The sequence below is a fragment of the Perca fluviatilis genome, chromosome 6 (genome assembly GCF_010015445.1).
Source record: "Perca fluviatilis chromosome 6, GENO_Pfluv_1.0, whole genome shotgun sequence".
Taxonomy (NCBI): Eukaryota; Metazoa; Chordata; class Actinopteri; order Perciformes; family Percidae; genus Perca; species Perca fluviatilis.
The window spans coordinates 37,685,927-37,708,160 of NC_053117.1; the positions used below are offsets into that span (position 1 = coordinate 37,685,927).

A 22,234-nucleotide genomic window follows, 5' to 3' on the forward strand; every position below is an offset into this window, starting at 1 on the left:
CTTTGTACAGTGTCCTTTGTTAGGGTTTAATGAGTCCCTCCAAATTTGTACAGACTTCACTCAGTAAACACGTTTCACAAATATTGGCAGGCAAGAACTCGTAGGCAGTTGACACATGATAGTAGTATACATTTAAATAATACAAAATATACATAAATCAGCCTTTCGTTCACCCACACATGCATACCGAACACACATGCAAACCTACACAGGGCTTTTCTGACAGACGGACAGGACGTTGTGTTCGCTCGCTGATCACGCAGAAAAATAAAGTCGGAAGAGTTATGGTTCGATGGTCCCCGTTAAGGCAGGTCTTCCTGAGAAAAAGCCTCATTTTTAGGAGAACTATTTGTTTCGTTTTTTTTTCTATGAGAGGAGATTCACATTAATAGCTATAGCACCTGGGGGAGAAATGATGAATCATTTTTACACGCGTAGTAATATTACACAATGAAATTATAATTGGCACAGACGTGAATGGCTCTGCATGCAGGAGGTATCTTCATACTGACTCTGTCTTACTTTGGGGCAGTGTCCTTACTACTGGACAGGGACAATAATAGAGAACTATCTTATCTTTTATTAACAGCGGAAACCAGCGAACAAATGGCTCGAGGAAATAAAGAGAAGCTACAGAACATTATCGCCCTACAATCTGGTTCGTAAATCTAACAAATGATGGAGTACCATACACATATTACAAAATCTCTGGACTATTCTTATGCATTTTATTCATTTCTGTTTTCTAAACACTATAGTATATATATATATATATAAAAACACAACATACTATAACTGTCCAGCTCTATGTTCGAGTCTCCTACAGAGGTACATGTAAATGCATGTTGAGAATGTTTGGTTTCCTCATTTATGACTACACACAAAGCTAGAAAGTCAGTGCAACCGTTAACGGTAAAGGGCTGATATGTAAATCTGGCTGTGAAAAAAAATGAAGCTGATATAGATAAGCACGACAGAGCTGGAAAAACTATCCGCATTCATTCTGTAATTTCTGCAAATGATGGTCTGTCTTCAGTCCTGCATTTCAGTCGGCACTGATTGAGTTGGATTTCCACTTCATTTCCATCTCTGAAGAGTGCTCCAACAAAGGGATTAAAGTTGGATCACATCTAATCTAACATATTTCATTATTATTTCAGCAACTGCTAAAGGGACTCAGAGGAAGCCCAAGTTGTTGTTTTTTGGAAAAGCGTAGAATTATACAGTGTGAACACGTTTTGATCCCCGGAAATAAAACACCCCACAGAACATCTTAAATACTCCACATATAATTTACATCTCACATTTACAGCAAATAGAATTATAATAACAATAATAATAATTTGTTCGCAGCTGTGGCTTTCACATTTCAACTTTGCAGAAACACTTTCGGCCTGAGAGTTTAATTAATTTGCTTTGCTACACAACGTTCACAGTGAAAAAGCAACAGCCCCAGTGTACTGGTCAGGACAGCTGATCTAAATGCGCTATGGTCATTGGTCCATGAGAGAAAACAGTGGTGCTGCCACACATAGACAAACGTGCACACTCTCACACAGACACACTCTGTGCTGTAAACTCACATCCACTCTCATACTCTTAAGCAGTCCTATGACAAAGGGAATCGTTGGTTTCCTCTGGCTACCACAGATGCGTCTCCCTCATCTCAGAGATGATGTTATTGGCTTTTTTGAGCGCCTGTAAAAGAAAAAATAAAAGGAAAAGGAGGGCAGTTATGTCACTGGTTTTTAAAACAGTAAATAAAAAAAGAGAGAAATGACTTGCTAGAGTTCATGCTCAGAACTAGGGCTGCACGATATGAGGAAAATATCTAATTGCGATTATTTCGACTGATGTTGCGATACGATTCACGGTATTGGAGGGAATGATCATTTTTGTATCGTACTCATTTTCATTGAAAAATATTGACATTTTAAAAGTTGAAATGATTATACAGGGTTTCTGCAGGTTTCAACAAGTCAAATGCAAGACTTTTATGGATGAAATTTAAGACCTATATCACGACATTAAAGTACAACGAAATGCAGAGTCACAAAAGCACTTGCAAAGTAAATAAAATTATTAAAATTCAATCAAAAGCGACAGAGTAATACTGATCTGTACTTATACCGCAAATTATACTGTATTTGGACAAAAAAAAAAGAAAGAACAAACACAAAAAAAACATTTCAATGGGCATTAGAGGTAGCGTTACATGGACGTAGGAAAATTTCAACCTGTTTAAAATTATTTAAGACCTAGAACCCAATACTTTTGCGAATGTAAGACTTTTTAAGGCCTAAAATGTCCCCGCGGAAACCCTGTTAGATTTTTGCGAGGATCTGTACCAAACAAAGATCGGTTAACCTTTACCTGAAGGTATCTACATAAGAGTGACATGACAAGTCATAAACGTTAATGACATAACGCTTCTTTTAGTAAGTGTCATTCGGTTTTTGTCATGGCAAGTTAGGGTTAGAGTTAGAATTAGGGTTAGGGTTCATGTGTTCATGACAGTGTCATGTGTTCATGACAGTGTCATGTCACTCTTATGTAGATACCTTCAAGTAAAGTGTAACCCAAAGATCTTTCCTTTAGTCTCAAGTGTAGGATTTGCAGGCCAGTAAGTCTCTGCAGCACCACAATACTTCATTCAGATTTGGATATTGCACTAGGCCATATTGCGATGTCGATCAAACTGCGATTCATTGTGCAGCCCTACTCAGAACCTTTTCAGAGCACAAAAGCCTCAGCAGTTTTATTTTTATTTTTTACCTCAAGCATTTGAGCCACCTCGGTCCGCTGCTGTGCCGTGTCCTGGGACTCAATGAGCAGCTCCTGCAGCAGTCCCTGTTTGTAAAGCTGACCCACCAGCTCACTCTGCAGATGCTCTTTCACAAAGTTCACCAGGAAGTGCATCACTGTCTTGGGCACACTGCAGACACACAGCAGCCAAAGACAAAAATCTGAAAACCAGCATCACTGACAACAACTGAGCTCTACTGGGGAATAAAAAAGGGGAAATTAGGGTTGGGGGGGAAAAAATACAGCAGATACAGCATAGTATCGCAATATTTTCCGTGGCAATACGGTATCGATACAAGGGCACCAAGTATCGATCTTTTATTATATAAAATTCACATAAGAATTTAACTTTTTGGTACTACAATAATAATAATAAAAATTAAGTGAGATGAATAAACAGAGACTTTTATCTTTTTAGATAAAATAGATGTCAACAAAGTTTTCCTTTGGGGACATCATTTGAAGTTGGAAAAAAGGTAATGAATTGCAATATATCGCAAAATGACTCAATATGTTTAAACTGACTGAATAATAAAAGTATCATAAAATAAAAGGTAGCAAATCATCGTGATAATATCGTATCGTGGGGCCTGGTGATTCTAGCCTGGTCCTACCAGACTCTGGTCCATTTCTTTTGTCCAGAGAGTCTGGCCTCTCTCCATTGACAAGTGTTAACTTCCTTGAAGGCGGGTACTCTGTTGAAGTTTAAAACTATTGGATCTGCCCAGAGCCACTCTGGATCTGCCGTAACCAATCACTAACGTTTGGTCATACGTCACGTATGTCATGCGCATGTACAACAAGAGGGGACACCGACAACTATCGGCTTATATTTAGCATTAGCATCGCTAGCGGTCGCCTTAGCCAACTCCTTCACCACTAACGGAGACGAGCTGGAAAATCAAACTGTTCCCGCAACATCATGGCCACCAACACAGCTCAGCAAAGATTGTTCTCTCTCTGGCTTTAACTTCTGGATATTCGGCAGCGTTGCCACAACGGACCGAATGGCTTCGCTCGCATCTTTCTAGCGCGCGTCCTCAACGTCATCGTTTTCAGCCTCTCCCTCCGTTTGCTGATTGGATCGCCAAATATTTGTATACCGCAAACCCAGACGGAGTACTGAAGGGAAATGAAAATTGAGCGGAAGTACGTAGGAGGGCGGAGCCAGGCTATGGTGATTCCCACGCCCAGGTGAAATGGGGAGAGGATGTGCACCCCCCCCCCCAAGCAGGGTTCAAAATCAGCACCATCCACGAGCCAAACTGGTAAAATATGCAGGTGGCTGGTAGATTTGCTTCACTCACCCAGCCAAAAAAACAATGGTAATCTATTGAATGGCTGGTAAAATGTGAACATTCACTTGCCATTCACTTGGCTGGTGGACAAAAAAGTTAATTTTGAACCCTGACCCCAGGTGCTCTGGACTTGTTTAACTCGAACCTGTCCTGGATGCTTTTGCGGACAATGAGGAAGTAGCACTTGATGAGGCGCTGGATGATCTCGCAGTCCCTCTGCTCCTTTGCACTCAGCTTGCGGGATACGGGCATTGCCTGGCAGAAAGAGAAAAAGTAAAATGTTGACAGTGTGCAATGTATTCACCACTATGTGTTTTGTCCTGCTGCCAATCCCACCACTCACTGAGTCGAGGAGGTTAATGGCCTGGCTTTTGCTGGGACTGCCAAAGCCTGCAGCCGGAATCCTCTCTTCTGCAACCTTCTCGTTCTTCCAGCGCTTCCCTCCATCAAGAGCCTCCGCCTGACAGGAAGAAGTGACACAGGGAGTCAGGGGGGTTAAAGCAAGTCGGGAATTCCACTGCAAACTGTCAAAGGGGCTCTCTAACGTGTGGATGGGACACATGACGGTTAAGGCTTTACAGAACACGATTTCTGCTGTTTACCCAAGCGGAATAAATAATAAATGAGAGTACCTGCTGTAAGGGACAAATAACTACCTGCTGACTGTTGACAGACGCAGAGACCTGCGCTGCATCCGTGAAGTCTGGGTGTTTTGTGTTGATGTAGGCGAGCTCTATTGCTACTAAATTGTGTACCTAAGGGAAAAAAAGTGGAAAATAAATCTTAGGCAGTCAGTGATTAATACAATTAGTATGAAAGATTATTTGAGCCAAACTGTGGATTACCATTTCATTAGTAACCGGCAAGCGCTTCCTCAGTAATCCAGTCACTACTTCCACAATGGAATCGTGCAGTTTGGGGAAACGTATAAGCTCCTAGCCGAGATAAAGACACACTTTATTAACACAGTATCAACAGTTTGTTGACCCCCTTGGTGTGGTTCGTTTGGGGAAGTGTGATGGAGCAATCGCACTCTGATGCGTACCCAAAGTGGATCAAACAAGCGTACCGAGACCTCCTTGATGAGGTGGTCTCTGTATGCTTTCAGTCGAACTCTGGAGCGGTTCATTTGTGGTGAGAACGTGATCCAACCTCCAACCGCACTAGAGGATGGATGCCAGGCCGGGTTAGGACAGATATTTAGAAATGATGTTCGGGTCAGGCTCGGTCACATCAGCGCGATAAGGCACTGAGCATTTTAAATAAAAAAAAAAGCTTATTATGTAGGTGCGCGCCTGTGTTAACGTGCGCTTGTTGCCCCGTGTGCGCTGATGCGCTCATCTGTTGACATTTCCGAATGCCTTCCTACAAAACAAATGTGTCATTAGTGTGTCATTAGTGTGAGAAAACAAAACAAGATTTTAACTGTGTCGGGCTCAGACATAAGTATCTTAATGCCTGTCGGGCTCGGGCCAGGCTCGGACAGAAAAATGCGGCCCGATCCGTACTCTAAACCGCACAAACTGTGTACTCTGCAGTCTGAGCTATTCGTCTTCTGTAGTCAGGTGTGCTGCGATGCAGCAGAGCAGCAAAGTCAGACGTAGTTAATGTCCCTTTTCTCCGTGTGAATTGAAACCAAGGGGAAATTGAGTTTACAAACTCATCAACTGATTCGGACCAGAGCAAAAGAACTACAGGTGTGAAAACGCCCCCAGTCAACTAAGTTAACAAAGTCAATCGAGTGTAAAAATGTATCAACATCTTTTTGGCGAAACCTGTGTGCTGTAGGAGGAGCAGTGCTGGATGATCCTCTGCAGCTCTTCGTGAACCAGCTCTACACAGCGCATACTTGGCTCCTCCAGCCGCTTAATTTGCCGCTTCACCAACAACTCAAAGGACACCTCGGGAACAAAAAGTGCTGGCCGCGGACCCTGCAAGGCAAGGCAAGGCAAGGCAACACACACACAAAAAAAAAAAAACACAACACACACACACACACACACACACACACACACACACACACAAAAAAAAAAAAAAAAACACACACACACACACACACAAACACACGTGAAATATGCAAATTGATGGTAGATTTGCTTCACTCACCAGCCGAAAAAACAATGGTAATCTATTGAGTGGCTGGTAAAATGTGAACATTCACTAGAGACACACACACACACACACTCTACAATTTACCTGCTATTCCTCCAAAATACAGAACTTGACTTGAATTTAGATGAAACTAATCACACAACAGAAGTCAGGAGAAGCTCACCGTTGCATTGCGGATGGCAGTGAGGATATCAAGCTCCGTCAGTCCTCCCAGGGGGTCGATGGACTGCAAAGTGCGCCCAAAGGTCTCATGGAATATGTAGCAGATCCGAGCACCCCCACAGCTGTAGAAAAGACGGGTTTCAGCTGTGACACCGATGCGTTTTCTCAGAGCTGTGTGTGTCAGCAAAGCTAATCGCGCCAACATTGATTGCAGTCAACCTAAAAGAGGTCAATAATTGCTCCCAACATGTTAACACAAATTAATCAACCTTGTGGCGCGAGAGCTGTGAAGATGAGGGTGCCAACAGAAGATGCTGATACCACTTCAATTTACAATTACATCCCCCTAAGGACTTTACCCTCATGATTTACATTGCGAGCCAACGTAAGTGAAATGCTGAGTCATGCAACAAAAAGTACAAAGTTAGAACCTGAGAAAATTGGAGACAATTCACTAAAAACATGAAACAAAAGGCTGCTATCATCAGAAACAAAATAGGGCTGTCAAAATGAATGCGGTAATAACAAGTTAACGCAAATTCCTTTTAATGCCACCCACGCTTTTGATGTGCGATTAACAAACGCACGTTGGGTAAATTGGGCCTCGGGCCACTCCGTAGTTTGGGAAATCAGGAATCGATGCAGCAGTAACGTGGACGTCTAGCAGAAACGGGTAAAGAAAAGGGTCTTTTAAATGTTCAGTTTCAAAGGCCTTCCAGATGGTTCTCTCGACAAGACTAAAGTTATTGGCATGTTCTGCCAATGTGAATTGAGTTACCAACGCAGTACGTTGAGTCTCAAATTCCACTTGAGGATTAAAAAAATAAATAATAAATTCCTTTTAAAGTACATTTAGAACAGATGAAAAATGTGTGATTAATCACGAGTTAATTATGGACAATCATGCAATTAATTGCGATTAAATATTTAAATCAATTGACAGCCCTAGACAAAAAGAAAAACATTTGCTATTCAACAAAGATCCTGCTGCTGTAGGGAGATCAGACTCACAGCTCGGAGGTCTGGATGTATCTGGCTGTTCCCTCGATGGTGTTGCAGTAATCGCTGGCGAACTTGGTGACTATCTGCAGCAGGGTGGCACTGTGGTCCTCGACTGGCTGGCCGTAGCTGTTGAGCCGCGCCTGGTACTGGGCGCTCAGCACGGTTACTCGGGTTTTGAGCTCTGGCAGGCAGTCCCGGATGTGGTGCATGAGCAGCCGGCTGAGAGTTTTGGCCAGATAGCGTGAGCCGGCGCGGGAGGCCAGCGAGGGGTAATGGCGCTGCAGGAAGGCGTGCTCATCCCTCACTGTGTCCTCCAGGTTCTTCTGGGTATTGATGTCATGCTGGCTCCTAGGAGGATCACAGATTAGGGAGAGAGAAAGAGGGTAATTAGATCATCAGGGTAATAAGGACACAAGCAACTGTTTTGAGAAGCTAGAAAACATGACATAGTAGGGTTGTCACGGTTTTCCCAATCCTTTTAAGGTCAAGAGTCTTTTTTCAACCAGGTCGGCAAAACTACAATAGGAGCCACTAGATGGCAGAAGGGTTCAACAACAGTTTGGGTTTCGCAAAATTAACAAAGTGCAATTGAACGCATCATTAGTTTAACGAGACACGCATGAACGCACCATGAAGTCAGCAGCGGCGCTATGTACATTTCTGATACCGTGGCGGCAGAAATTTTTCTATGGCACATAGAGGAAACACTGTAACGTTACCCTGTGTCTTTAGCTGCAAGCTACCAGACGGTAAGCCAAGCTGTGTCGGTTATTTATTTTATTTATCTCTTTTTTATCCTTTGGACGTGCACAATTAGGCGAGGTGGGGGGAGAGAAAAAAGTACTTATGGAATCGCCGATCCTGCTTTTAAATTCGATAGTCAAACTCGGAAGCTTAGTTTGATCAATTTAAAATCAAAATCGTGATACCCCTATTACATAGCTAGACTAAAAGAAAACAAATTTTTGCAAACCTGTTAACCACCCCGATAATCCCAAGTCTGACTGGAATGACTCGACCCAGAAGGACCTCCAGAGCATCAGTCCCTGCATCCATCAGGTCCAGCTTACTGACCACCAGCAGTGTTCGACGACCTGACACACACACACACACACACACACACACACACACACACACACACACACACACACACACACACACACACACACACACACACATTATATTTCTGAGGAGAGTTAACAGTCCAATTTAGTTTTTCATCATTTATGTTGAGGAAAGCGTACAGTAGGAACATTTGGGCCCAGATACAGATATCCTAACTAGCACACTTACTATCAGTGTACAACATGCACTTTAAGGCCAGATTGCCAACCTCCCAGATAGTTACTTCAGATTCTCATCATCCATCACTCTATTCTTCAGAGTGCAGCATGACAGCAACATTAATTTGCTGTTAACTGTGAGAAGGTTTTTAACAGTAAAGACTGGCAGGTCTATTAGCCTGAAATAACTTGAGTATAATGCATTACTTGTGCACATTTGATCATTAAAAATGCATTTCTACTTAAGGCGTCTTATGTAATAAGCACCGATGGAGAGGAAAGAAAATGAAAAAGAAATCGGAGGAGAAGAGGCGCATGTGTACAAAATGTCCTACCATCTGGATCGACCTCGCGAGCCAATTTCAGAGCATCAGAGGTGGCCAAGTCAGAATTGGCAGGGGACACTGTGAGGATGAGGGAGTTTGGATTGGAGATGAAGGACAGGATCATCTCTTGTACTTGTGCCTCAATATCCTCTGGCTGGTCGCCAACGGGAACCTGAGGCGACAACAACGAGCAGGCAGCGTTACAGTGAGCACAGCGTAGACGTGCTGCTGCTGGGAATCTGTCATGGTTGCAGATATGATGTTGATGTCATGATATAGTGACATTATTTTTACACACATGAAACTAGTGATGTCCCGATCCCGATCACATTTTTAAAAGATTGAATATCTGCCGATACCGAGTCCCAATCCGATACTTGTATTTGCCTAGATAATAGAGCTGCACACGGTTTTCTTTTTGTTTACAAGAAACAAAAGTTGTCTTCAGTAGCCTCTAAAGTATCGAGTATCGAAAAATGCCTCGTCATTCAATACCGAAGGAGGAAATCTCATTAGCGTCATTATGCCTGTGATTGGCTGTCTAATGTTACACGTCATAGAGGCATACAGGAAAAACTCTACGTTACACTCACGTAGTCGGAGCTGAAAAAAAATTACTCAAAAAGATTAGTGCCATAATTTCTTTTTGTTTTATAAAACTGGTATCGAAAAAAACATCGTTTAAGAACCGGTATCGAAGTCACGGTTATCGGTACCAGTATCGGAAATTTTTTAACGATACCCAGCCCTAGTCCTCAGCTTAATACATTTAACTAAGATCTAACTTAGTGCAGCTAGCATTTTTGTAAAACTCACATTTAAAATCAACCTCTACTTAGAACGGTGTAGAATTTACTGACGTAAATGATCGAATAAGGTGATCGGGGTGACTGCCGATCCTCGATCAGTTAAAAAATGGCCATATTGGCTCCAATCCGATCTGCACGAGCCGTCATGCGCAATCCTGTTTTACGAGGATTTACGGCACTGCACGATCTGTTCCACGCTTCCGGGTTGTAGTTGTAGAGGTCTGCCGTTAGCCTCCACCGGGAAGCTAACGTTAGTTTAGCTAACAGCTAATTTAGCTAACCGCTAGCTGACAGCTTGATTCAGTCTAAAATAACATTAACTCAAACTAAACACTGGGAAAAGCAGGCTACAGCTAAGTTAAGACTTTTTATTAGTAACAACAATAAAGACAAGTATTGATTGATTGTATTTTAAATGAGCAGAAGTAAAGTAGAACTGACAGCTGGTATATATTTTAACGGTTATTTTCAGGTTTTATTTTGAGGGTCTTTTAAAAGTTATTACATGATGTCTCAGCTAGCGGTTAGCCAAATGAGCTGTTAACTAAACTAACGTTAGCTTCCCGGTGGAGGCTAACGGCAGACAGCTAGAACTACGACCAGCGCAGAACATCTTGCGCACGAGCATGACAGATCATGCAGGCAGCACAGATCGGGTAGCGACAACATCCTTGTCAAGTGGCTGAGTTTACCTTAGTAATTCCAGGTAAATCAACCAGGGTCAGATTAAGGACTTTGGGGGAGAAAATCTTCAAATATATGGGCTCTGGAGTGATTCCCTGGAGGGTATGAAGAAAAAAAAAAAAGAGAGAAACACATGAATGTATAATAAAAAGCTACATTTAAGACATAACTGACTTAACACCGATGCCTTCTTTTCACCTTGTTGTCACCTGAACCGCGTTCAGTCTCGGCTTCAATTTCCCGACGGATTTCCTGAAAATCTGCAAAGATCTGTCAGAAAATGTGTGAGAATGACGGATCAGCTAGGCCCAGCACATAACACAGGATCAAAAGGCAGCGGGCACATCACATTTGAATCGTGCAGATAAATGTACCTGGTTCTTGCAGTGCAGGAATGTACCCCATTCTTCAGCTTTGACACCTGGACAAACACATACGAGTGAGTGCAAATAGTTTTACAGCGATGTCTGCAAATAAATGTACGGTTTGGAGAAAAATGACTCAAAGAAATTACAAATGGACTTGACATACACTCACCTAAAGGATTATTAGGAACACCTGTTAAATTTCACGTTAATGAAATTATTTAATCAACCAATCACATGGCAGCTGCTTCAATGCATTTAGGGGTGTGGTCCAGGTCTAGCCAATCTCCTGAACTCCAAACTGAATGTCAGAATGGGAACGAAAGGTGATCTAAGCAACTTTGAGCGTGGCATGGTTGTTGGTGCCAGACGGGCTGGTCTGAGTATTTCACAATCTGCTCAGTTACTGGGATTTTCACCCACAACCATTTCTAGGGTTTACAAAGAATGGTCTGAAAAAGGAAAAACATCCAGTATGCTGCATTCCTGGGGGGCGAAAATGCCTTGTTGATGCTAGAGGTCAGAGGAGAATGGGCCGACTGATTGCAGCTGATAGAAGATCAACTTTGACTCAAATAACCACTCGTTACAACCGAGGTATGCAGCAAAGCATTTGTGAAGCCACAACACGCACAACCTTGAGGCGGATGGGCTACACCAGCAGAAGACCCCACCGGGTACCGCTCATCTTCCAAATGGGAAAAGGGAAATTTTGCACGAGCACACCAAAATTGGACAGTTGAAGACTGTAAAAATGTTGCTTGGTCTGATGAGTCTCAATTTCTGTTGAGACATTCAGATGGTAGAGTCAGAATTTGGCGTAAACAGAATGAGAACATGGATCCATCATGCCTTGTTACCACTGGGCAGGCTGGTGGTGGTGGTGTAATGGTGTGGGGGGATCCCTTTCACCTTCAGAACTGCCTTAATTCTTTGTGGCATTGATTCAACAAGGTGCTGGAAGCATTCTTTAGAAATGTTGGCCCATATTGATAGGATAGGGTCAAACACGGAATAAGTATGGTGTTCCTAATAATCCTTTAGGTGAGTGTTCTTGACAGATGTAGATCAGAACGAACAAAAGGTTTGAGAGAGTTCACAAAAGAAATGACGAGGCTAAACAAAAACCATGCACAACAATTATACAGAGACCTGGGTAGCTGCTTTGGGCATTTTGCTTTACCCCATTTCCTGAAAGAGTAGTAAAGGAGAAGAGGAAGAAAGACTACATGTTAGCAAAGAGAGGCTTTAGAAGGAGAAGCATGCAGTTGAAACAGTTAGTAAAAGCGCCAGGTCTAAGTGCTAATCACACATGAACTATTCTAGCAGACTCCATGCCTAGACAGAAATAACAAACCTGCTGTCCTACTGTGATATGCTGATACAAATAATTATACATAACTTAACCAAAAGTTGATTGTGTGTTTTCAAGGATAATCAAAACAACTCGCCTCTTATTATAAATATGAATAAATGGATTAGAGCTGCAAAGATGAATCGATTAATCGATTAGTTGTCAACTATTAAATTAATCTGCAACTATTTTGATAGGGGATTAATCGATTTGAGTAATTTTTTTATGAAAAAATCTCTGGTTTCAGCTTGCTAAATGTGAATATTTTCTAGTTTCTTCACTCCTCTGTGACAGTAAACTGAATATCTTTGCGTTGCGGACAAAACAAGACATTTGAGGACGTCATCTCTGGCTTTGGAAAACAAAGCTTTTGGAAAGTGATTGACATTTTGTAGACCAAACAACTAATCGAGAAAATAATCAACAGATGAAATCGACAATAAAAAGAATCATTAGTTGCAGCCCTAAAATGGATAAATGTGAAGGTACCATTCTCGCTCTTCAGTCTCTCCTGCAGAGGGGCAACATTAACAAGTTGCAACACGAGGGGTCGTCTCGTGACTATTCCTGATCCCCGAGGCAGAAAGTCCCGTCCAACCAGGCTCTCCAACACAGAGCTCTTTCCACTGCTCTGTTATAGCACATAATGAGAGCAATTCAGTCATTTTTCTATCAGTTTGCGCTACAGACACATTCACAAGCCACGTTGAATATCTGATAAAAAAACCCAACTCAAACTCAAATCAGAGAACTTACAGTGTTAGTAACAAAAGTGAAGTACAGGCAAGGGTTACAGATAATGGTTAGGTTTATAATTAGTAGGGGTGGGAAAAATAATCAATTAACGTTTGAATCGTGATTTTCTTTTCCGGCGATTTTTTTAATCGATTCTTTGAGATTCCCCAGAATCCTTTTTTGTTTTGTTTTTTACCAATGATTCCCCTACATATTATTTGTTGATATGGTACCACTGACAAAGACTACTTCATATCCATTTAAAGCAAAACAGCGAAAGCAGAAAATCCAAGTTATGTTCTTCTTTACAAATGAAATAAATATCAGACTGACATGTGATGTGCATTCTTCTTAGAAAACTATTAGTTTTTAGAAATGTCGCATGATATATTGTCTCTAAAAGTGTATTATTCAACATTTGTTTTTGTTAAAGAAGATAATGAAATCCCAATACTCAATACTATCAAATCGCAATTCTTGTAGAATCGCAATAAATTAAAATCGCAATATGCACCCATGTATCGAATCGGGCAAAACTATATCGTCCCAGCCCTAGTGATTAGGCTTTTCATGGTTGTTTTCCCGACTGACCTGAGATCCGACCACGACTATCTGTGGGAGCTGTATGACCTCTGCACCCACTGTGAGAAACACCTCCTGCAGCCGGTTGATGGTGGGAATCAGAGTCTCCATCCTTCCAATACACTAGGCACACTTACTAAATTGGTGGAAGAGAACACACATACATGCATGGACAGGAAGAAAGTACAGCAAATAAAAACTAACAGTGTGTTGCGAATGGATTTGACAAATATTAAAGATATATGATCTAACGTTACCGTTAACTGTTATTCCCCTAGAAAATCAGTATTGATTTGCCGAGGGGGGGGGAAGTGGTCCTGATGAGGGGTGTAACGCCCAAGTATCAGTTAGCTAGATTTGATAGATAGATACAATTTGCCGAATCCTCCCAGTTTAACGTTAACGTTACTCACTAAAAGTAACGTTAGGATTTCAAACTAAAAGCTGGCTATTATTAAACCTCACGGCGCTGACCTAACGTCTAAGTTACATGGCAACAAATGATAAAGCAGCACAGGCCAGAAGGCTAGGTTTTATCAGTTAATGTTAGCTGGTTAAAGCTAACGTTAAGTGGTAATGTTAAAGGCTGAAATGAAAGAGAAGTGCTAGCTAGCTTTGTGCTAACACTAGCTTAGCCGGTGGAACAACCGACCGTTATGACCTTACCGATGTTAAACAAATAATATCCCACCCTTATCCAACGTGTATGTCCTTCATTATACGTAGAAAAAAGGCGAGTCAAAAACATTGCATTTTATCCGAATGGTTATCCAGAATTAGCAGCAACAGAAATAACCGCCAGTTTACGGTAGTAGCATTACTCTTCCTCAATCTGATTTGACATAGAATATGACTGATGAGCATTAACGTGACCTGATTGGTTGAGACGTATACGACTCGCCGTTTGGTCCCGCCTTTTAAAGTCCCACTACCCAACATCCCTTCTCATTTTTATATATAACCATAAAAACTAATACCTTGCCAGTAAACTTTAACTATAGTATTTTAGACATTTTAACTTCACATTAAATATCAACATATAACAAAACAGGAAACATTTGTCTTTTTTTTGTCTTTTTTTCTGTGGTTTAATGTCTGTATATATAAACATGATATTTACAAATCATACAATGAACATCAGTTAGTTATGGAATAAAACATGTATTACCGTCTCACGAATGATTAACAGAAAAACACACAGTCATCATCCAACACAGACATTGCTAAAAAATACCCTTCAGTAGAAGTTAGTGCCCCCTGGGAGTTGTAGCAGCCAGAGATCATGCGAAACCAACAGCATAAATGGATTACTTTGTATTCAAATATTATGTGATCAGGCCTTGTGTCATTACTGTTACTGCAACATCAATGACTGGAACCAAATGCCAAGTTTTCTTATCCAAGTCCTGTGGTCGTGGATAAGAAAGCCCTATTGCTGAGATAACCAACAGTCAGTTTTATCTGTGTTCACTCAGCCACCGATTAGGCACACACAGCTGGGGCGCTCTGCAAGAAAACTGATGAAATATTTTCCATGCCTCACACTCTAAACGCTGTATGCACCTCCGAGCACTGAGCATCTCTCAAAAGACAATCACAAAAAAGAAACTTCCAGCTAGGCATTCTTAGTCCATGTAGGAGGTGTCCATGCCCTCGGCGTCGGGGTGAAGCAGTCGTCCCGCCAAGCGCTCAATGTCATCAAGACTAAGTTGTCTAAGGGAGCGTTCATAGTCCTTGAAGAAAAACAAAAGGAAGAAAAAACATATTTAGAAAGAGCAAGCTAAAATATTCTACATAATCAATTCAATGATTAAAAAAAATATATATATGCATTTACATGTTGTGTATATTGCTCTATTTTTATTGCACCATGAGATAGGACGGATTGATTGTAGTCACCAGAAAGTTGCCATGAAACTACATTTCAAAATAAGTAGTTGATAATAGGCATGGGCCTGGCACGGGTATACGATTCTGACGGTATGATAACCTATAGCAAAAATATCACGGTATTGCATTATCTTTTTTTTTTTTTAAATGTCTGGGTAAAAAAACAACAACATTGAACACAATGTATTTTATTTTTAAACACACTGCACACTGGCAGAGGGAAAAAGGGATTTCTAAAGTGCACTTTCTGTCCTTGAAGAAAACCTCAAAAAACCGCTCAAACCTTAGGAACGGTATGACAGAAAATGTTAGTGGTTTAGAAACCGTGACTTTTTCAAACCGCGGTGTACCTTGAAACCGGTAACGGGCCCACGTCTAGGGCTGGGTACTGAATTCAATACTTTTTAGGCACCTAGCGAATTGCCTTTCAAGTATCAAGTATCGAAAAATGCCTCGTCATTCAATACCCAATGTCAATACCCAAGGATGAAATCTCATGAGCGTCAGTGAGCCAATAAGCACGCAGCATTCTTCTACCAAGATCTAATAATGTCTGTGATTGGCTGGCTAATGTTACACGTCAGAGAGGCACGTAGGAACGCTCTAAATTACAGAGACGAGGCTCATGTAGTCGGAGCTGGAAAAGAAATTACTAAAAAAGATTAGTGCCATAATTTCTTTTTGTTTTATAAAATTGGTATCGAAAAAAATATCGTTTAAGAACCGGTATCGAAGTCACGGTATTGGTACCGAACATTTCTGAACGATACCCGGCCCTACCCATGTCTAGTTGATAACGAGTTGTGATTAATCGTTTTCAAATCAAAATCACGATTTGAAAGAATGCAATTAGCTGATCCTGAAGACCGCGATTGCACGAATGTGCAATATTTAGTTGAACGTTTGTTGTAACATTTGGTTTAACGTTTTTTTAATCCTCTTTTTTTTATATTTACGGTTTGTTTTCATAAGATAAATGCTGGAATAATGTTACATATCACAGATTGTTAACAGAAATGTCCTATTTTCAGTGGATTTCTCTTTTTTTTTATAACTTTATTTAACATGATCGTAGAAGGTGTAATATGTAGATGCCGCTGTTCAACTGAGGCAGATCACAAGTTTCGGTTTACAGGAAAGTACTGATATTTGTTATTGGAACTTTGTTTATTATTATTATTATTATTATTATTATTATTATTACAGCTTTGGTAACAAATGTTCTGTGTTTGACTGTTCAATGTTCCACACTTTTTAAAAGAAAAACACATTTATTTTCTAATGCTTGTATAAGAATATAGAAAACTTTTGATGGTGTCTCATGTTCTAATGCTCCATGACATGTTTTATTTGTTAAACAGTGAATATTGAACTTAAGCTCAACTAAAAAAAAAAAGTTTTTAAATCACACATCGAATCATAATCACAATATCTGGCAGGAAAAATCACAGTTACGTATAACTTCCACATACAGGGCCTTTAAATAAACACTATGTACTCACCATGTGTTTAGGAGACATTAATAAAAGAACATTTAAAACGTCAAAATTGCAATGCTTATAAGAACAAAGAGTGCAGTTTTATCTGGCTTTCATTATTGAGACCTTACTGTGGCTTTTACATTGTTTAAGGTTGGATGAAATACATTTCTGTGATAAGATGAGCACACAATGGATTGTGGGATACAGGCTAATCAGGTTGTGTCTTCCATATTTGGGCAAAAGAAGGCTGCATTTCTTGGCCATATTTGGAGCAGACTTCACCCGTTAAGATGTATTTACACATTGGAGGATCAAGTCCATAAATATAAAAGCAGCATTTATACTAGCAGAACGAGAGGCAAAAGATTAGATGTCAGTTTGAAAAAAATTATCTATATTGTCAGCATGCCAGATCACAATGTATTTTGCCCTCATCCCAACGTGTTCATTAAAACATAAATAGTTCGGCCAAGGACCTTTAAATCGGCATTTGATGGTGCCCATCTCAGTGTTTTGTGTCTTCAGCCTTCACTGGTAGCAACAACTCAAAACATTACACATTTAGAAACTGTAAATATCCACATAAAAATGAATTAGCGAAATGTTATTGCTTTGATCTTAGTAGGACTGGAACTAACGATTATTTTCATTGTCAATTAATCTGTTGATTATTGCTTGATTAGTCGATTAGTTGTTAGATAAAGTATCCTCACGATTAATGGATTAGTTGTTCCGTCTCTTAAATGTCAGAAAATGGTGAAAAATGTGGATCAGTGTTTCCCCAAAAAGCCCAAGATGGCGTCCTCAAATGTCTTGTTTTTTCCACAACTCAAAGATATTCAGTTTACTGTCCCAGAGGAGAGAAGAAACTAGAACATATTCACATTTAACAAGCTGGCATCAGAGAATTTTTACTCAAACCAATTAGTTGATTATCAAAATAGTTTTTGCAGCTCTAGAGCTTCAGTTATAATGCATTGAAATATAATGATTAAATACCTTAATAAGCTGTTCATGGACTTTTGCAGCATCTGATGGACTAAAGTGTCGAGCAAGAATAGTGGACACCGTCTGCCACACTCTTCCGTGCGTGGTGCTGCTCCCGCTGCTGCTGCTGCTGCTGCTGCTGGCAGCCATCCCTGACGCTCCAGTCCTCTCCCCCACTGGACGGATAACCAGATTCAATTTAGCCTCTGGCCCAATGGAGTAATCACTCAGTCTGTGCTCATCTGAGGAAAGCAATATAGTATGCAATCTTAAAAAATGAAATAATTTGATTCATGTACAATGTGGATTGGTGAATCGAGCAATTACCGTTCTGCACAAAAGGTTATAATACACTTGACAGTTAGCAAATCTACCTGCAAGCGCTTTCCCTTTATAGAGCAACCGCTGCTGGTTCGCTGGTATGTTGAGACGTTCTGACACAAGTTCCTTCACTGAGGAGACCTTTTCATCTTCAGTCACCTGGAAGAACAACATGATGATGTATTAGTCACACTAAAATGCATTTGGCAAGCGTTCTCTCCTTCTGTTTAGCTGAAGAGTATTCAAATTGCAGGAGATTGTAGCCAATCTGAATTCTTACTTTGCATCAACTTTACATAAAACCAACGATTGAGGAATTGGCACACACAAGTGATAAATATACCTCCTTCTTAAGCACGTTACTCCTTTAGAATATAAATATGAGCACTGCAAATAGCCGATAACAGGCATGTTAGAGTGTGGGCAGGTACTTTTGTACTTACAATCAGAATCATGAGTTTTGACAATTACTGTGCAAATAATCAAATTTCATCGCGATTTCGGCTCCTAACGATCACAAAAACAATGTAAATTGGAGAAACAAAATTACATTTTGCAAATAAACTCTTATGTTGTCTGGTGATCTGAATGGGGGAAAAAAAGTTTGAACAAGAAAAGTATGAAGGCAAATTTCACAGTTCAAGGTGTTTTCACTGTTGACTTGTTTAACTGTTTCACTGGTTTTTAAGTTCAATGAATGCAACATCTTTCCAAAAGTTGTTTTATTTTGTGATTATGATTTTTGTCCATAATCGAGCAGCCCTATAAGCAGAAGCATTGCATATCACTGACGGACTTTAAAAGAATAGGATGTAGATTCACTTCTCCTCTCAGTAGCGCCAAGATCAAAAAGTGGCTGATGGTTAGGGTTGGGTACAGAGACCCGGTGCTAATACGCCACCTGCGCCTTAACGACCGGTATCTACCGGACTGAATAGCAGCATGGATTTTGGTGCCTCATTTTAGTGCTATTTTGAAGTCCTTATTTATGCTTTTTGGCTTTTTGCCTTTCCTTTATTGTGTTATATCTTTTTTGTGCATGTTATAGGTTTACAAAGTGAAAAAGTCCACCCCAAAGGGACTTATCTCCAACAGAAAACACTGTTCACAAACAGCTCCATTGTAGTCCAGCCTTTACTTCCGTGATGAACGCGCGTCACCTTGTAACAGACGTTATAATGCTCACCTAGCTGCTAGTGTGGCACGCCCTCATACTCTGCTTCTGACTGGCTAGTAGTCCTTACCTAGGTACTGCGCATGTGTGACTCCCAACAAGGATGGAACAGAAGTGAGATGTCTCACTTGACAGCAGGTAACCATAACGTTAGCCTAGCGTTGACAATAGCTAGCAGCTGGCTCAAACATGGTTAAAAGGCTGTAAGCTAAAAGGTGTAAAGTGTGACTGTATTTCTCTGAAGAGGATTTCAACACCGGTACGTCTGCAGCTAAAGAAGACACAAACTAGATGCACTATATGCCCCTGCCTGCCGTTGTCGGAATGGTGTGTTTACTTGAAACTGGTAAGCCTCGTTGTGCATTCAAAGTTATTGTTAAATACCCATTTCCCATCTAGTGGTTGTTATTGTCGTTTACCAGCAATTTACTGGTGAAATATTGTTATGAGTTATTACAGAGATTACATTTTTCATAAATAATTAAATGTTGACCTTAACAATAAACAAGCTGTTCTTTATGTCGCTGACGGTCTTTTTTTTGTGTTGGGGGGGGGGTCAAATCTTTTTTTAAAGTATCGGTTCAGGCACCGGCACCGTTTTAGAGCTGGTATTGGAAAAAATCTAAACGATACCCAACCCCATGTATACCACTGAGGTAGAGGGGTACATCTTTGGCTGAGGGGAATGCAACTCATTACAGTGGCATAAACCGATCCCCTGGTTCCTTAGTGCCGTCCATTACGCCAGGACTTCAGCATGATTGTGACGTCACCATTATACAATATATAGGTAGAAGTGCCACAGTGCTGTTACGGTCATTCCCCGGCTGCAATGGCAGATGCGGAAGACCCAGAAATGCTGACCATTTAGGGTGAACTGGGCTTTTTCAGGATGGGGTCTTAAAAGAGACAGGCGCTAAAACTGAACATTTCAGACAGAGGGTGAATACAGTTACAATACTGAGACAGACAGTATGAGAAAAATAATAGTAGTAGAGCTGGGCGATCAAAATTACATAAACTTACTGTAATGCAGCCTTTAAAACCAGGAAAAGACAACATTCATATCAGGGTACGACGATATCTAAAATTCAAACGATATCTAGCCTCATATATAATATCGATTGTCCAGCCCTAAATAGTAGTAATAGTTTTTAACACACACATAGATACTGCTTTATTTAAGTATTTGCCTAGGGACTTCCCTTGCCTACAAAAACCACCAAATAAGGACTTAGAAAGCTCCCAATATCCACCACTGTGTTTGAACGTTGTAACTCAGAGGAGAGCGTTCACAGGAGGCAGTCTCATATCGTTAAAGACCTACAGCAGTGTTTCCCCTTTTAGTACAGAAAATCTTTTTTGTTTCCCCTATATTCATTGTGCAGCGACGCACTGCTGTGAGTCAATGAACGAGGCAACTGTCTGTGCAAACGGATTCGATGTTGTTGTTTATAGCTGAACTGGACCAGAGAATATAAAGTTAAAACTGATCCGTGATGCTGTTTTGCACTCATTGTTCTACGTGAAGTTTGCTGAAGTCATGATATTTAGAGTGACCACTGCGCCGGACTCTCGTTTAAAAAAATAGCCTTATAAATGCTACATTGCTTGTAAGGAAATAACGGGAGTAAGTGGCGAACCAGTCTTAAAAGGGATTTTATTTTTAAGTAAGGGCTGTGCGGTGAATTCATGCCGATATGAAGAGTGGTTAATGTGGATTTCGAAAAGTAACTGATAAATATTTAAAGAAACTTGAAAGTGTTAAATTTAAACATCTAGCTAGCTAGCTAGATGTTTAAATGTAACACACTAGCTCGCTAGCTTGCCTACAGAGGCTAGCTAATGACGCGAATTAAGCTAGCTAGCGATAGGGAGTTAACAATTAGCAGTTAGCTAGCGTTAGCCCGGCGGTGCACAACTTACCTGTACACTGCATTCTTTTCCTTGAAGCGGTTTCACGGTAAGGATCATTTTCGATGCGAATAAAAAAACAACACGTTCAAATGCTAAGCAACTAAATACACTCAAGTAACGTTATTTTTGCTAGCTCAAGATAGCCTCAGGAGTTCTTCCCTTGTCAACGGCCCATCTTCTTCTACCGCAGATGCGCGGGGCTGCTGCTGCTCTCGTACGTCACTACTGCCACCTACTGGCCGGAGGGTTGTATGGCTGAAAGAAAATGACAAATTATTATTATTCTTTCTTCTGTTTGAAAAAAAAAAAAAAAGGATAAATAAAAAAGGATGATGAAGGAAAACGAAGGCCCTCGCCGGAGTTTGGGATCTTAAAGAGACAAAAAGCAACCTTTAAAAACATACGTAATTACTCTCTAGTTATTAGCCTACAAAATGTTAATATTATTAATCTTACATCGTCACCCGTTTTTTTTTAAATATAGCCTGTCAGTCTTTGCGTCGGTCTTGTTGTACAAAGCTATATATGGGCCAGTGTTTTAATTTCCTCCCAAAACTATTTACTACCCATTACACATTTATTAACTATTACACATTAGTCAGCAATTGTGACTATAGTGAAACACAATCATTGTTGCCCTAACACAATTTTAGAATTATGGTATATATCTATCTCTATAGCTACAATGGTGGGAGAGTAAAAAAACTCTTCTCAGTGCACACAGACAGCTTTTACACTCTTCCACGTGAGCGAAATGTCTGGGGGATAAAATGACTGATGCTCCCCGCTCAGTTTGCCGGAGACCTACCTATCCCCCATGGGCTCGGAAACACCCCAAAGACCGTCTGACCCAATTGGGATCCAGACCATTTCTCATTACATCTTCCCGGATGGTCTCTCCACTGTCTTGGTCATGTGATTGGCTGCTGTCTGTGCCGGTGTCTGTG

The 22,234-nt window shown here is 40.7% G+C and overlaps 2 protein-coding genes across 6 annotated transcripts; both read right to left on the minus strand.

Annotated features, from left to right (window-relative positions):
- Window positions 1-5: 5 nt before the first annotated feature.
- On the minus strand, window positions 6-14,362 carry si:dkey-32e23.4 (dynamin-1-like protein). 5 transcript variants are annotated; one of them, XM_039802384.1, is made up of 19 exons: window positions 14,209-14,362; window positions 13,775-13,834; window positions 13,527-13,653; window positions 12,690-12,831; window positions 11,999-12,037; window positions 10,856-10,902; window positions 10,680-10,751; window positions 10,490-10,576; window positions 8,998-9,160; window positions 8,353-8,473; window positions 7,389-7,727; window positions 6,379-6,499; window positions 5,879-6,034; window positions 4,949-5,038; window positions 4,760-4,858; window positions 4,447-4,563; window positions 4,249-4,358; window positions 2,776-2,935; window positions 6-1,698 (listed from the first exon to the last, which is right to left on the minus strand). In XM_039802384.1, the coding sequence occupies exons 3-19, from the start codon at window positions 13,626-13,628 to the stop codon at window positions 1,642-1,644; spliced, it is 2,022 nt and encodes a 673-aa protein (XP_039658318.1). In that variant the 5' UTR covers window positions 13,629-13,653; window positions 13,775-13,834; window positions 14,209-14,362; the 3' UTR covers window positions 6-1,641. The 5 variants fall into 5 exon arrangements, with proteins under 5 accessions (XP_039658318.1, XP_039658316.1, XP_039658317.1 ...); XM_039802382.1 differs by lacking the exon at window positions 13,775-13,834; XM_039802383.1 differs by lacking the exon at window positions 13,775-13,834 and having other exon boundaries at window positions 14,184-14,362.
- Window positions 14,363-14,571: 209 nt separating this feature from the next.
- Window positions 14,572-22,210, minus strand: ubl4a (ubiquitin like 4A). The gene is made up of 5 exons (XM_039802389.1): window positions 22,096-22,210; window positions 21,297-21,542; window positions 18,250-18,355; window positions 17,888-18,117; window positions 14,572-15,250 (listed from the first exon to the last, which is right to left on the minus strand). Exons 2-5 carry the CDS (start codon window positions 21,342-21,344, stop codon window positions 15,143-15,145), a joined length of 492 nt encoding a protein of 163 aa, XP_039658323.1. The 5' UTR covers window positions 21,345-21,542; window positions 22,096-22,210; the 3' UTR covers window positions 14,572-15,142.
- Between the last annotated feature and the right edge of the window lie 24 nt (window positions 22,211-22,234).

Excerpts from the sequence above, each read along its gene's own strand:
- ubl4a (XM_039802389.1), bottom strand. The coding sequence starts at position 21,344 with ATGATCCTTACCGTGAAACCGCTTCAAGGAAAAGAATGCAGTGTACAG. Across the intron at positions 18,356-21,296 it reads GAAAAGAATGCAGTGTACAG|GTGACTGAAGATGAAAAGGT; the intron begins GTAAGTTGTGCA and ends TTGTTCTTCCAG. Across the intron at positions 15,251-17,887 it reads TCCATGAACAGCTTATTAAG|GACTATGAACGCTCCCTTAG; the intron begins GTATTTAATCAT and ends TTTTTCTTCAAG.
- si:dkey-32e23.4 (XM_039802382.1), bottom strand. The coding sequence starts at position 13,628 with ATGGAGACTCTGATTCCCACCATCAACCGGCTGCAGGAGGTGTTTCTC. Across the intron at positions 10,577-10,679 it reads GCGGTTCAGGTGACAACAAG|GGAATCACTCCAGAGCCCAT; the intron begins GTGAAAAGAAGG and ends CATACCCTCCAG. Across the intron at positions 7,728-8,352 it reads ATTATCGGGGTGGTTAACAG|GAGCCAGCATGACATCAATA; the intron begins GTTTGCAAAAAT and ends TGATCCTCCTAG.